This window comes from Trematomus bernacchii, unplaced genomic scaffold (assembly GCF_902827165.1).
Source record: "Trematomus bernacchii unplaced genomic scaffold, fTreBer1.1, whole genome shotgun sequence".
NCBI lineage: Eukaryota > Metazoa > Chordata > Actinopteri > Perciformes > Nototheniidae > Trematomus > Trematomus bernacchii.
This window is the reverse complement of record NW_022987761.1, coordinates 381,003-396,031: the sequence shown is the minus strand read 5'-3', so window position 1 is coordinate 396,031 and position 15,029 is coordinate 381,003. Positions and strand designations below refer to the sequence as shown.

Sequence of the window (15,029 nt, the reverse complement as noted above, 5' to 3'; positions counted from 1 at the left end):
TCTTTCGGGGACACAGAAAATTAAGCGTTGAGTTTGACCCCCTGATATAAATGGAAGAGAGATATACTCGTAAAGATATGTGCTAAGTTTTCATGACTTTTTCTTGCTTTTTAAAATAATTTAACCAACTTTTATTCACTTTTCTTGCAAATATTGTTCCTTTTTATGAATTTCTTATCAAGTATTCATCATTTGTATGACTTTTTTAACATCTATCATTTTTATCACTTTATCAAATATTTATAATTTTTAGGACTTTTTTAACAAATATCCATAATTTTAACAAATATTTATCATTTTTATGACTTTTTTAACAAATATCTATCATTTTTATGACTTTTTTAACAAATATCTATCATTTTTATCACTTTAACAAATATCTATAATTTTTATGACTTTTTTTAACAAATATCTATCATTTTTAGGACTTTTTTTAAACAATATCTATCATTTTTATGACTTTTTTAACAAATATCTAACCTTTAAGGACTTTTTTTCAACAAATATTGTTCCTTTTTATGAATTTCTTATCAAATATTTATCCTTTTTCACTTTTTTAATCAAACTTCTATCATTTTTATCACTTTTTTATCAAATATTGATAATTTAATTTGAGTTTGACCCCCTCCCTCACATAATGCACACCAAACAGACAAGTTAAAGTGATAATGAAACTTTTTAATCTCATTTCAGTTCGTACAAATCGCGCGAGAGAAAAACCAACAACTGATTCAGTCTTGAGTCTCTGGAGGAAACAGGAAGTGGAAGCCGATGCAGAACATTCTTCGTCGATATTTATCGTCCTGACGCTTCGCTCTCGCTCCGTCCAGCGTCAACGCTTGGATAGAAATGATTAAAAAAAATTGTAAATCAATAGGAAACTCTTACGATGGGACGCCCAAATAAATCCAGAGATCAGAGTTTCATATTCATCGAGGGTCCAAAGTGGCTTTACATGAGCGAGGGTCTACGCAGAGCGAATCAACGGGTAGAGCTGCACAATTATAATTAAAATGAGGGGTAAAATAATCTGTTCGTGTGGTGTTAGAGTAAAGAAACACCACACGAACGATCCACATTAAAATATGTTTTAGGGAGGAGTTATAATCTATATATAATCTCAGAGAAGATTTGTTCTTTTTGATCTTGTAGATTTACCAGAAAACCTCGAAGCTAACGACTTAAATCTGGTAAATGTACGGCTGCTTTCGTAACTTTAATCACAGAAAATGTTCATTTAAATCTTGCATATGAACCTCCTCTGCCGACTCACCTTCATTTCTCCCTGAATGGCCCTTAATACTCAGTGACGTCGCTAACCGGCCTCAAAACTACAACTCCTACCTCAGAGGGAAGGATGATGAATATTTAAAAGTGTGCAGCTCTCCCGTTCAGATACTCTACGTCTGCTGTGTTACGTTAGAAATGTAGAGTAGGGTCTCCAGATCGTAGAAACCGCTGGATTTTACACAATTAGCACAAGTTGCGTTAATTAGTAAGCATATGGAGACGATAGCAAAAAGATGGCGTGGCCGATTTGGCTTTTTTTTTTTAGGAAGTTATTGACGATGTTGAATCAATGTCGGATATTTTAAGGATCACTAATAGCAGTTTTGAGTGGCCTAAAACTTTCAAATCAAACCAAAATACGTCAAAATCTGCTTAAAAAGTACAAATATGGCCACTTTCTGGTTAAAACGTCAGCAATGGACTCAAAACTGTCCAAATCTGCCAAGAAATTGTTTAACTATTGTCTGCATATGCTAAATAATGCTAATTGTGTAAATGTCCCAACATATACTGCAGGGACGCTCTACAACCCCTTAGCTCCACGTCTTCAGAGGAATTGAATATTTGTCCTTCGTCGCTCTACGTTCCCTCGAGACGTCTTCTCTTCCTGGGGCTCGTCGCTCTACGTTCCCTCGAGACGTCTTCTCTTCCTGGGGCTCGTCGCTCTACGTTCCCTCGAGACGTCCTCTCTTCCTGGGGCTCGTCGCTCTACGTTCCCTCGAGACGTCCTCTCTTCCTGGGGCTCGTCGCTCTACGTTCCCTCGAGACGTCCTCTCTTCCTGGGGCTCGTCGCTCTACGTTCCCTTGAGACGTCCTCTCTTCCTAGAGCTCGTCGCTATGTCCCGAGAGCTCGTGGTTATGTCCCGAGAGCTCGTGGTTATGTCCCGAGAGCTCGTGGTTATGTCCCGAGAGCTCGTGGTTATGTCCCCGTCGCTCTTTGCTCTACATGCTCCAGAGCTATCCTCTAGTCATCGGTGGAGCTCGTCCCTCTACATCCTGCAGCTTAATGTCCCAGAGCTCGCTGCTTTGCCCCAGCTGATCTCCACTGTAGGACCAAGCAGCTATTCGCTCTACATGCCCCGAGCGTCCTCTATAGGTCTCTTTCTGCTCTACATGAGGGCGTTGAGGTGTCCTGAATGCACCACAGAGTTCATCTCTTGACGTCCTCTATATGTCTCTTTCTGCTCTACATGAGGGCGTTGAGGTGTCCTGAATGCACCACAGAGTTCATCTCTTGACGTCCTCTATATGTCCTTTTTACACCGGGCTTCTTTATGTCCTCTTTAAGTCTCTTTCCACCTGGCCTGTTTATGTCTTTACGTCTCTTTGCGCTCTACATGAGGGCGTTGAGGTGTCCTGAATGCCCCACAGAGTTCATCATCAGCGCCCTCTGATCCAGCGCCTCTCTCTCTCGCCCGAGCGTCTCCCTCTCTCTCTCCAGCCACAGTCTCTCCGTCTGCACCGTCGCTCTCTCTCTCTCCACGGTCGCTCTCTCTCTCTCCACCGTCGCTCTCTCTCTCTCCACCATCTCCCTCTCTCTCTCCAGCGCCTCCCTCTCTCTCTCCACCATCTCCCACTCTCTCTCCAGGCCCCCCAGCTGAGCCTCGTTCGCCCCAGAGTCGCCTCCATCGTCGCCACCAAACGCCTCATCTACGAAGTCTGTGGAGGATTGAGGAAGAGGAGGAGGAAGAGGAAGGGGAGGAAGGGAGGAGCGAGGGCGATGTTTGGGGGAGGGATGGTTGTCGTCGTCATGGGTTACGGGGGTGAGGAGGGGGGCACTGCTCGTCAGACGGCCCTCCATGGCGTCGTTCATCAACTGGAACCACGGCCAGGAGGAGGCGCTGTCCGACATGTTCTCCATCCCAACAGGAGGGTACTTTAGGTCCTGGAGGGGTAGGAGGAGAGGGAGGAGGGGGAGGAGGAGAGGGAGAGGGAGGACGAGGAGGAGGAAGAGAGAGGTGAGGAAAAGAGGTCGACCAAACTCCAAACTACTTAACAGTTGTTGTTGTGAACGCACCTTGTATCTCCTCTTCAGATTGTCCCATTTCTTGGCCATCTGATAGGTCGAGACTTTCCCCTGCAGCCCGATCTCCCTGATGATAGCCCTGAGAAACACACACATTCAGACGGGTGAACACACACATTCAGACAGGTGAACACACACATTCAGACAGGAGAACACACACATTCCATCACAGCCGCCTCTTACTTCCATGCAGCCTTAGCAGCGTTCCTCCTGCCGGTGAACAGCGCCTCGTTAGCGGCTCTCAGTCTGATCATCTTCCTCGTGTCCTGGTCCGTCACTGAGGGGAAGACGCATCTCATTATTTAAATATATATATCAACTATTTATTTTCTATGAAATATGCTAATTTAATATTAGTGAATAATCACATACGTTCATTTACATCTTTAATCTCTGGGACACAAAGATGTCCCAACCTGGGGACAGGTTTATCTTCTCTTACTCTTAAAGGAGCGTTCTGACGGCGTGGAGCACTCGCATAAAAGAACACGTCCTTTTACCTTTTTTCATTTCTTACTCTTACTCAGAATTTCTTTGTTTTTGTGGTCTTTTTTCAGAACTTGACTTTTCTCAGATTTGGATTTTAATATTTTTATTATTTCACTGTTTTCCTAATTTTACCTTTTTCTCCGAACTTGGCTTTTTTCTATCTTCTCTTACTTTTATAGGAGTTTTCTGAGGGCGTGGAGCACTCCTCTCCGCTGGCGTCGATGTACGTCACGTTCCCATCGGCCTCGGCGGCGTCGCCCCCCGCCATGGACTCCAGCTCGGACACGCTGCCCCTCCCCTCCAGCAGGCACTCCCTCTCGGGGGGGGGAGGAGGGGGAGGTAGGGGGGAGGAAACAAAGATGGCGTCCTCCTCGCTGCTCCACACCGGCGTCACCCGGGCAGCCTTCCCTGCCAGACGGCCCTCCAGAGCGTCACCCATCAGGGAGAACCAGGGCCAGGAGGCGGGAGGCGTCTGGCCCTCCATGCCCCGCGGAGGGAACTTCAGGTCCTAAACACACAGGTAAACACACACAGGTTCTAGATCTATAGAACCAGGGCTATTTCTCAGAATTCCAATTCTGACTTTTCTCAAATTTCAATTTTTCTCAAGACTTTTAACATTTTTCTCAAATGTTCACTTTTTTCATCAAATTTTTGCTTTTTTCACTGAATTTCAATTTGTGACTTTTTTCTAAGAATTTCAATTTTTGACTTTTTTCTAAGAATTTCCATTTTTGACTTTTTTCTCTGAATTTTAATTTTTTACTTTTTTCTAAGAATTTCCATTTGTGACTTTTTTCTAAGAATTTCAATATTTTACTTTTCTAAGAATTTCAGTTTTTGACTTTTTTCTAAGAATTTCCATTTTTTACTTTTTTCTCTGAATTTCAGTTTTTGACTTTTTCCTAAGAATTTCCATTTTTCAGTGAGACAGGATGAGGCGCTCACCTTGAATTTGGTCTTCAGGTTGTCCCACTTCTTGGCCACCTGATCCGGAGTGATCTTCCCCGTCAGACCCATCTCCTTCACTATGCCCCTGAGCACAGAGAGGAACCGTGAGAGGAACCATGAGAGGAACAGTGAGAGGAACCGTGAGAGGAACAGTGAGAGGAACCGTGAGAGGAACCGTGAGAGGAACAGTGAGAGGAACCGTGAGAGGAACCATGAGAGGAAATGTGAGAGGAACCGTGAGAGGAACCGTGAGAGGAACCGTGAGAGGAACAGTGAGAGGAACAGTGAGAGGAACCGTGAGAGGAACAGTGAGAGTATAAGAGCCATCTTTCCACCTTTAAGCTCTTTTCTGCTCTTTGGTTTTAGCGCCTGGCCGACGCGCTCACACATCACTCAGAGATATATTGTTCGTTTTTGGTACATTTATTTCCATGTTCGTTCTCTTCTTCAAACACAAATGAAGGTATCTTACCAGACGATATTGAAACAGTTTTCTTCACTTAAATAAACAAATCATATCTTCTCTGCAGTGCAATGCAGCGGTCAAAAAACCGTGTGGCTTCACAACCAAAATAGCACCCAGAGTGTAATCAGCAGGACTCTTTTAACCAGCTGAGGCAATCGCAGCACCAATCAGCCGCTCCGCTCCACCGTGGCTGCGGATCCCAATCAAATGACACCAAACAATTATACTCCATTACATACATTAAATGATTAAATAATAGAAATAATAAATCAACGTTTTTGGCTCCTACACTCCGGCCCCTAATTGTTATGGAATCACACATGACAATTACTAATAAACATAAAATGGAGAGCCAATACAAAACATTTGTTTGTTAACAACTATAATTCATATGAAGTCCACTGCAATATAGTGTCCATCTTCGGGGCTTCTGACCCTTAGTGGGGTGAATGTGTATTAACACATGAATCCGTGTGTGTGTAAATGTGCTTGTGTGGTGCAAGAGGGGAAGGGGGCTAGAGCTCGTTTTGGGACTCGACCAGCAGTACCAGCTTCGTGATGGGTCGACGGAGTGTGCTGGTTTTTGACTGTACTTCCACTTGTCGTACAAAACCTCTCGAGTCTGGCAAGACTTGCGTTATTCGTCCCATGAGCCAGGAATTTCTTGGAGCATTTTCGTCGACGATAAGGACAATGTCCCCGGTTGCAAAATTCCTCCTTTTCCTGTTCCACTTTTGCCTTATTTGGAGTTCCGGTAGGTATTCTTTGGTCCATCGCTTCCAAAATAAGTTGGCCATGTACTGAATTTGGCGCCATCTTCTCTTCCCGTGGCAGTCGCTCGGATTGAAGACACCAGGCGGAAGAAATGGTTTTGATTTGAGCAGCAAAAGGTGATTTGGAGTGAGGGGCTCTAAATCTCCAGGGTCGTTGGAAACAGTCGTTATGGGTCGATCATTTATGATCGCCTCTACTTCGCAGAAAAGTGTGGCAAGTCCTTCCTCGTCAAGCTTTTGTTCTTGCGTGAGGGCACTGAGAATGCGTCTGACGGTTCTGATTTGTCTTTCCCAGATTCCTCCGTGGTGGGAGCCTGCTGGTGGGTTAAATATCCAGTTTATTTCCTCTTTAAGAAGCTTGTTCTGAATTTGTGTGTGGTTTAACTCTTGTATTGCTTCTTTTAGTTCACGTTCAGCTCTAACCAAGTTGGTTCCGTTGTCTGACCTCATGACCTTGACAGGGCCTCTTCTTGCAATGAATCTCCTGATGGCATTAATGCAAGAGTCAGAGTTGAGACTGTGCGCAAGTTCGAGGTGAACTGCTCTGATGTTTAGACAGGTAAAAATTACACCGTATCTTTTAACTGTGGCTCTTCTCTGTTTCAACTCAAATGGGCCAAAGAAATCCACACCCACATTTGTGAAGGGCGGATCATCAGGGGTAACTCTTTCTTCCGGCAAGTCTGCCATGAATTGCTGACTTTTTACACCACTGAGTTTCCTGCAGGTTACACATTTAGAGAGGATTTTTCGGATGGCAGAATTTCCTCCAGGAATCCAATATTTCTGCCTTAAACGTGACAGAGTATGAGTCCTTCCACTGTGCCCTATGTTCTCATGGACATGTCTGATGAGGAGTTGAGTCACATGATTGTTTGCAGGTAAGATAATTGGGCTTTTGGCTTCGGCTGGCATTGCGGATTTCGCTAACCTTCCGCCAACTTTTACCAAGTTGTTCTGAAGAAAGGGTGCTAGTTTGTGAAGATGACTGCTCCTTTTTACTGCAAGTCCTTTCTTTAGCGCAGTTATCTCATCCTTAAATGAAGCGGACTGACAAAACTGAATTATGGCAGCTTCCGCTTCCTCCAAGTTTTCAACAGTGAGAGGTCCTTTTTCATGTTTTGCTCTCTTTTCCTTCAAATCCATTTTTGGCCTCGCCATCAGAGCGGATTTTATGCGTAGCATCCAGGCCACAGCTCTTTTCAGGCGATGCCAGTGGGAATAGTAAGTGAGCAACTTGTTCACTGTAACAGAGCTTTCTTCCATGGGGGTGACACTTACTGCAAAAACTTTCACTTCAGGATCGCTGGCTGTTAGAGTCAAATCTGGAGATTTAGGCCATTGATGCTCAGGGAGACTGAGGAACTCTGGTCCCCTTAACCAGGTTTCATCTCTCAGAAAGCGACTTACAGAGATTCCCCTTGAAACACAGTCAGCTGGATTCAGGCAACCATTAACATACCTCCATTGGGAAGTCTCTGAAGCAGATCGAATGACTGTGACTCTGTTGGCAACGAAGGTGTGGAATCTTGTCGTTTCATTTTGTATGTACTTCAGCACAGACGTGCTGTCAGTCCAAAACACGGATGGCTGGAGTTTAAGCTCTAACTCTTCCTGCAACATTCGGTCCATCCGGACGGCTACAGTGGCAGCGGTAAGCTCCAACCTTGGGATGGTCACAGGTTTGAGTGGAACTACTCTGGCCTTACCCATGATAAAGGAACAATGAACTGCGTTTGCTTTGTTCATTAGGCGAAGGTAAGACACCGTTCCGTAACCACTTTCACTAGCATCTCCAAAGTGGTGAAGCTGAGCTGAGACTGGATCTCCAAAGTTGAGTGGTGTGATGCATCTTTTGACTTTGAAGTCTCTCAGTAATTGCAAGTGGTGTAGCCAGCTCAACCACTGTTCCTTACATTCTTCAGGAATATTTTCGTCCCATCCTAGCCTTATTCCTGTTAATTTTTGCAAGATTTGCTTTGCAGGGAGGATCACAGGGGACAACATACCCAGCGGATCAAATATAGAGCTCACGACTGACAGAATACCTCTCCTGGTAAGTGGTTTATCCTGAGGATTGAATTTGAAATGGAATGAGTCCGTTTCAGTGCACCACTGAACTCCGAGAGCTCTTTCAACAGGCAGGGTACTTTTATCCAGATCCAGATCCTTGATTTCCTTTGATCTACTTTCCTCAGGTATTGTTTGTAGTAGAGCTCTGCTGTTGCTTACCCATTTGTTTAACTTAAAACCACCCTTACTGCACAGGGTTTTAAGTTCGTGAGCGATTATCACTGCCTTCCTCTCGTCTTCCATTGATTTTAGGCAATCGTCCACATAAAAATTTCTTAGCATCGAAGAGACTGCCTCTGGGCTAAAGTCATCCACATTGTCTCTTGCACACTGTTGTAGGGCAAAGTTGGCGCAACTAGGCGAGGAGGTTGCTCCAAAGATGTGTACAACCATTTGGTACTCTTCTAGCTCACTACTGAGATCTCCATCGGGCCACCACAAGAATGTGAGAAGATCCGAGTCTTCCTCTGGCACCTTGACCTGATGGAACATGGCTTCAATATCTGCCATGAATGCAATGTTCTTCTGCCGGAATCTTGTAAGGACACCAATAAGACTGTTGGTTAAATCTGGGCCTTGGAGAAGACGTGCATTCAGAGATGTGCCCTGGTAAGTTGCACCGCAATCAAAAACCACCCTCAGTTTACGCTTTTTTGGATGATACACGCCATGGTGTGGAATATACCAGCTCCTTTTGCTTTGAATTGCCTTGTCTTTTTGTTCAGGTGTCATTCTTATGGCAAAACCTTTATCAACAACATCCGCCATGAACTCTTTGTACTCCTTGTAGAATTTGTTGTTTTGTTGGAATTTTCTTTTTAGGTTCAAAGCTCTTTGTTCAGCAACACGTCTATTATTGGGAAAATCAAGTCCTTTTTCCTTTAATGGCAACCCAATACTGTAGTGTCCGTCTACCAACTTGACAGAATTAGAGACACTTTCCATGAACTTGTGATCCTCTCTTGACATTTCCAGACGCTCCTTGTGTTGATGTTCTGGAAAGTCAAGCTTCACTTGCTGCTTCAACAATTCCTCGATTTCCACAACAGAAATTCTGTTTGCTGTAACGACTGGTTTAATCCAACGAGTCGTATCTGACCTTCCTAGAGGTCCATTTATTGTCCAACCTAAAATGGTCTTAACAGCGTACGGGCCATTCCCTTGGCTGTTTATGACTTTGCGTGGCTCTAGAGCTTTTGGCACGTTGCACCCGATCAGCAAGCCAACCTCTGCATCAATTTGTGGTAGATTGACCTCTTTCAGGTATTCCCATTGTTCCACGTCCTCCTGAGAAGGAATATTTGCCTTTCGTACTGGTATTTTGTTTTGGGAATAAACAGGTGGAAGTGCTACATACTGGTTACTTTCAAGACCACATATTTCAAGGTCACATGCAACAGATGTTTTAGCTGACTCCTCTCTATTCATTGTTCGTAGGAGTATCTCTGTGTTGCGTCCAGTCACTTGAAGCTGCTGTAGAATGGACTCTGTGCAAAAGGTAGCCGTACTACCTGGGTCCAGAAAGGCGTATGTTGTTATGATGGTATTACCCTTTTTTGTTTTCACCTTCACAGGAACGATAGCCAGGGTGCCTTCAGGCTCACCGGCCCCAATATCCTCCTCCCGTGAATCATCTTTATCCATATCCACTAAAGCATTTGCAACAGTCTTTACCTTTCCTTTGCTCGACTCTATATTACTGAAATGCAAAAGAGTGGGGTGTGTGAGATTGCACTCTTTGCAGGTATGTCTTTGTTTGCATCCTTTACTCATGTGGCCCTTTTCCAAACATCCAAAGCAAAGTCCTTTGCCTCTGAGGAATTCCAACTTCTCTTTGTGGGTGTTTTTGAGAATCTGATTGCAAGCAGAAAGATGATGTTCTCCTTTACAGTAGATGCATCGGTTTGATTGGGATGTGTCACTGTGTCGGTTACTGTTTTCTTTCTGAAGTATTGGGGATACACTAGTGGCGAAACCACTTTTATATAACTCTGGAGATCTCGGTTTGAACTTTGTGTTGGGAGTAGCAGGAACAAATGTGTAGCTTGTTTTAGCTGATGTATTTGGAATTTCCTTTAAGTTTCCAAACACTGGATGAGAAAGGATTCTAGCATGATGGTCGACAAACTTCACTAGATCTTTAAACTGAACTCTTCTGTTGTTTCTATCTTGTATATCGCAAGCTTTAGCCCTCCAGTTTTCTCTCAGCTTATATGGGAGTTTAGAAAGAACAGCTCGCATGTTGATTGGGTGATCCATTTCCTCCATGTATTCCACACTATCCATTGTATTGAGACATCCATTAAGAAACACGGCAAAGGTTTTTAAAGATTGTGGATCCTCAGGTTTAATAGATGGCCAATTGAGAGCCTTGTCGATGTAGGCTGTCGCGATAAGATATTCATCTCCATAATGATGCTTCAACAACCTTTTCGCTTCCATGTATCCTTTGTCAGATTGCATATATTGGCAACTGCGCACAAGCTCTCTTGGTTGGCCAATAGTGCATTGCTCCAAAAAGTAAAGCCTGTCCTTACTGATTTCTGTTTTCTCTTCAATACCATGCTCAAATGCTCTTATGAAGGACCGATAATCCAAAGGGTTTCCGTTGAAGGTAGGAATGTTGAGTGGGGGTAATGAAGAAAGTTTCTGTTGCTTTACCATTGTTTCTGTTATTATGGTCTGTTTTTCCATGATGCTTATTAAGTTATTCATATTGCCCTCTCCCGTGCTAGAAGACGTGCTGGATGAAGTTGAACTTTCGGGACGTTGTGGTATGAATTGTGTTTCACTATTAACGGCATTTGCAGTTTTATTGATGTTTGGTTTCTGCTTGTTGGCATTCAAATGAGCATTTTCTTGCTCTGAGTTATCCCAATATTCATTCATTCTGTCTCCTGCTTGGTACATGCCTGCATGAGAATCCTCCATTCCTTTGATTACACTTAATTTCGCAGTGTTTGCTGCAATATCTGTTTCAAGTTCCAGCTGTTCCTTTCTTGCCTTCAAACCAGCTTCCTCCCTTTCCAGTGCTTGCTTCTGAGTCAGCCGAGCAGCTCGTGCTAACAATTCTGCATTTCGACTTTCCAATTTTATTTTAGCAGATGTGATAGAAGACCGAGAAGATCTCCTTGAACTTTGTGAATGAACACTCGTTATGTTTGAAATACTGTCCTGAGGTGCAACACTCATATGTCCTTTTATTTTGGTCTTGACCACATTGGACACAGGAGCATCAGCGATCCAGTTTAAGACCTCCTGAGTAAACTCTTCCAAGGCAGCTGCTTTGGGGTTGTACCATTCATCCTGATCCTTTTCCACCTCTTTCTCCTCCTCTGTGGACATTAAAGCTTGAACAGAATCATTTAACTGTTCCATTTCCTTGTGTAGTTGTGTAAACTCATTTTCCATTTTCGACTTAACCAGTTCCACATTGCAGACATTTTCCATTAATTGTCTGATTTCATTTCTTTTCCTTGTCAATGCACCCAATTTTGCACTCCTTGATAATTTCAGTCGTTTGAGCCTTTCCATATACACACAGTCAATGTCACTTTCCAAGCTTTCCAAGTCTGCCATTTTTGTTCAAGACGACACATTTATTCCTTTTGAATTTTACTTCATTGTTTATGGACTTTCATTGTCTTGCCGCGAGTTGAGACGTTTCCAACAGTCCTTGAACGCTCCACAGCAGTGACGCGTTACATACGTAGTTGGAGGAGGAGTGATTGTTGCCTTCTGTCATTCACATTTCACACACCGTCGATCCAGGAAGTAGAAGCCGTAGTAAAACGAAGGCGAGTGTTTCACACACTGTTATGAGTTCTGAGTTCTTGTTTTCAAAACAAATATTTCCACGGACCAGCGCTCATCAAGCTGGGTTTTTTGACGAATATAAGAGCCATCTTTCCACCTTTAAGCTCTTTTCTGCTCTTTGGTTTTAGCGCCTGGCCGACGCGCTCACACATCACTCAGAGATATATTGTTCGTTTTTGGTACATTTATTTCCATGTTCGTTCTCTTCTTCAAACACAAATGAAGGTATCTTACCAGACGATATTGAAACAGTTTTCTTCACTTAAATAAACAAATCATATCTTCTCTGCAGTGCAATGCAGCGGTCAAAAAACCGTGTGGCTTCACAACCAAAATAGCACCCAGAGTGTAATCAGCAGGACTCTTTTAACCAGCTGAGGCAATCGCAGCACCAATCAGCCGCTCCGCTCCACCGTGGCTGCGGATCCCAATCAAATGACACCAAACAATTATACTCCATTACATACATTAAATGATTAAATAATAGAAATAATAAATCAACGTTTTTGGCTCCTACAGAGAGGAACAGTGAGAGGAACCGTGAGAGGAACCGTGAGAGGAACCGTGAGAGGAACCGTGAGAGGAACAGTGAGAGGAACCGTGAGAGGAACCGTGAGAGGAACCGTGAGAGGAACCGTGAGAGGAACAGTGAGAGGAACCGTGAGAGGGTGTCTCACCTCCATGCAGGCTTGGCCGTGTTCCTCCTGCCGGTGAACAGAGACTCGTTTGAAGATCGCAGCTCAATCAGCCTCCGGATGTCTTCTTCTGTCACTGAAATGAAGGTAGAATAACTCAGATGAGCAGCAGGTAAACGTCTCTTAACCTGCGTCAGGGCGACACTCTCTCGTGGGCCCAGTTCCAAACCACACCCTGCCCACTGACTCTCAGCTGAACGAGGCTCAGTCAGACGGAGGGTTTGGAACCCCCTCTCTCCGGCAGAAACAGGACACGCTGTAACTTTAGGTAACCACGCCTTCAAATCAGCGTCTCTTGGAAAACAAGTCTAAATTACTAACTCAAATAAAACTCACAAAATCTTTAAGTGTTTCTTTTTTGTAAAAACAACTTTATAATAAAATGCACACATTTACCGTTTTCTCGACTGAACACAGGTACGATCCTAAGCTAAACAAATAGGAAGTCACCATCAAGTTGTTAACATCGCTATGTCGATATTAAATATATCTTGTTGTGCAGTTTCTCTGTAAGCAGCGTGTGCATGTCAATGGTCTGCAAAGGCTCAAATCCCTGTTCCCTTCAAAAATACCTTTTTTCAGAACTTGTCTTTCTTCAGATTGGATTTTTGTTTTTGTGGTTATTTTACTTTTCTGTTTGTTATTAGACTTTTTTTCAGAATGTGACATATTTTTAAGAATTTGTTGTTTTTCCATAATTAGACTTTTTTCTCAGAACTTTTGCCTTTTTTTAAGAATTAGATTTTTTTCTATAAATTTCACTTTTATTCCCAGAATCCTATTTTTTTTTTTTTTAAATGTGGCCTGCTTGCAACACACACACACACACACACACACACACACACACACACACACACACACACACACACACACACACACACACCACACACACACACACACACACACACACACACACACACACACACAACACACACACACACACACACACACACACACACACACACACACACACACACACACACACACACACACACACACACACACACACACACACACACACACACACACACACACACACACACACACACACACACACACACACACACACACACACACACACACACACACACACACACACACACACACACACCTTACACTTGTATGTGAACTCGGCCATCCTCTGCAGGTCTCCCAGCGCCGTGGACCCGCTCTTGTCGTCTTGCTCCACCAGCAGGTCCATCTCAGACTCAGTGAGGAACTCGGCCATGCCGCCCCGGCTCCTTCGCGCTCGTTTCCTCGGCACGGGCGACAGCGGCTCCATGTCCTCGTCCTCGTCCTCCACGATGGGCGTGAGGACGGGCGCGGTTCCCGTGAAGCGGCCCTCCATGGCGTCGTTCATGCGGTAGAACCAGGGCCAGGAGGAGGGGTTGGTCTCCACGCCGCGGGCGGGGAACTTCAGCTCCTGATGGAGACACAGAGCTGCTGTTACCATACACTCACAGCCACGTCTATGCTCTACCAACTACACAGAGCTGCTGTTACCATCCACTCACAGCCACGTCTATGCTCTACCAACTACACAGAGCTGCTGTTACCATCCACTCACAGCCACGTCTATGCTCTACCATCTACACAGAGCTGCTGTTACCATCCACTCACAGCCACGTCTATGCTCTACCATCTACACAGAGCTGCTGTTACCATCCACTCACAGCCACGTCTATGCTCTACCATCTACACAGAGCTGCTGTTACCATACACTCACAGCCACGTCTATGCTCTACCAACTACACAGAGCTGCTGTTACCATCCACTCACAGCCACGTCTATGCTCTACCAACTACACAGAGCTGCTGTTACCATCCACTCACAGCCACGTCTATGCTCTACCAACTACACAGAGCTGCTGTTACCATACACTCACAGCCACGTCTATGCTCTACCATCTACACAGAGCTGCTGTTACCATACACTCACAGCCACGTCTATGCTCTACCAACTACACAGAGCTGCTGTTACCATACACTCACAGCCACGTCTATGCTCTACCATCTACACAGAGCTGCTGTTACCATACACTCACAGCCACGTCTATATTTGATTATATATGTTGCATTGTTGGAGGAGCTCAGGTCAGAAGAAAGTCATTGCCATTTCTACACTGAAGCTGCTGTGCATTACATTTTTTTACATTACATGTAATTTGTTAGACGCTTTTATCCAAAGCGACTATGGAGCAATTTGGGGTGAAGTGTCGCAGGGACACAACGACATGCTGACTGCAGTGGGACTCGAACTTGCTACCCCCTGATTCGAACCACTGAGCCACAGCCTATGCATATGATGATAAAACCTTTGAATGTTGATAAGGTATTCCTGTGTTGGAGCCTGAAGGCAGCATCGTCCCCGTTTTATAAATATGACATTTCCCCAAAAATAAGATTTAAAAAAAGGTAGAAATTGGGACTAAAACTGCACATTTTACATTT

The 15,029-nt window shown here is 44.2% G+C and overlaps 1 protein-coding gene across 2 annotated transcripts in view; it reads right to left on the bottom strand.

Moving 5' to 3' along the window:
- Positions 1 to 657: 657 nt before the first annotated feature.
- Positions 658 to 15,029, bottom strand: part of LOC117496617 — a 29,734-nt gene continuing 15,362 nt past the window's right edge. For both annotated transcript variants that reach the window (XM_034148329.1, XM_034148328.1), the window contains exons 8-14: positions 13,696 to 14,002; positions 12,562 to 12,655; positions 4,754 to 4,841; positions 3,977 to 4,313; positions 3,500 to 3,593; positions 3,308 to 3,395; positions 658 to 3,175 (exon numbers count right to left, since the gene is read on the bottom strand). In XM_034148329.1, coding sequence (XP_034004220.1) covers positions 2,624 to 3,175; positions 3,308 to 3,395; positions 3,500 to 3,593; positions 3,977 to 4,313; positions 4,754 to 4,841; positions 12,562 to 12,655; positions 13,696 to 14,002 — 1,560 coding nt within the window. In that variant the 3' untranslated portion in view covers positions 658 to 2,623. The remainder of the gene's footprint in view (positions 3,176 to 3,307; positions 3,396 to 3,499; positions 3,594 to 3,976; positions 4,314 to 4,753; positions 4,842 to 12,561; positions 12,656 to 13,695; positions 14,003 to 15,029) is intronic.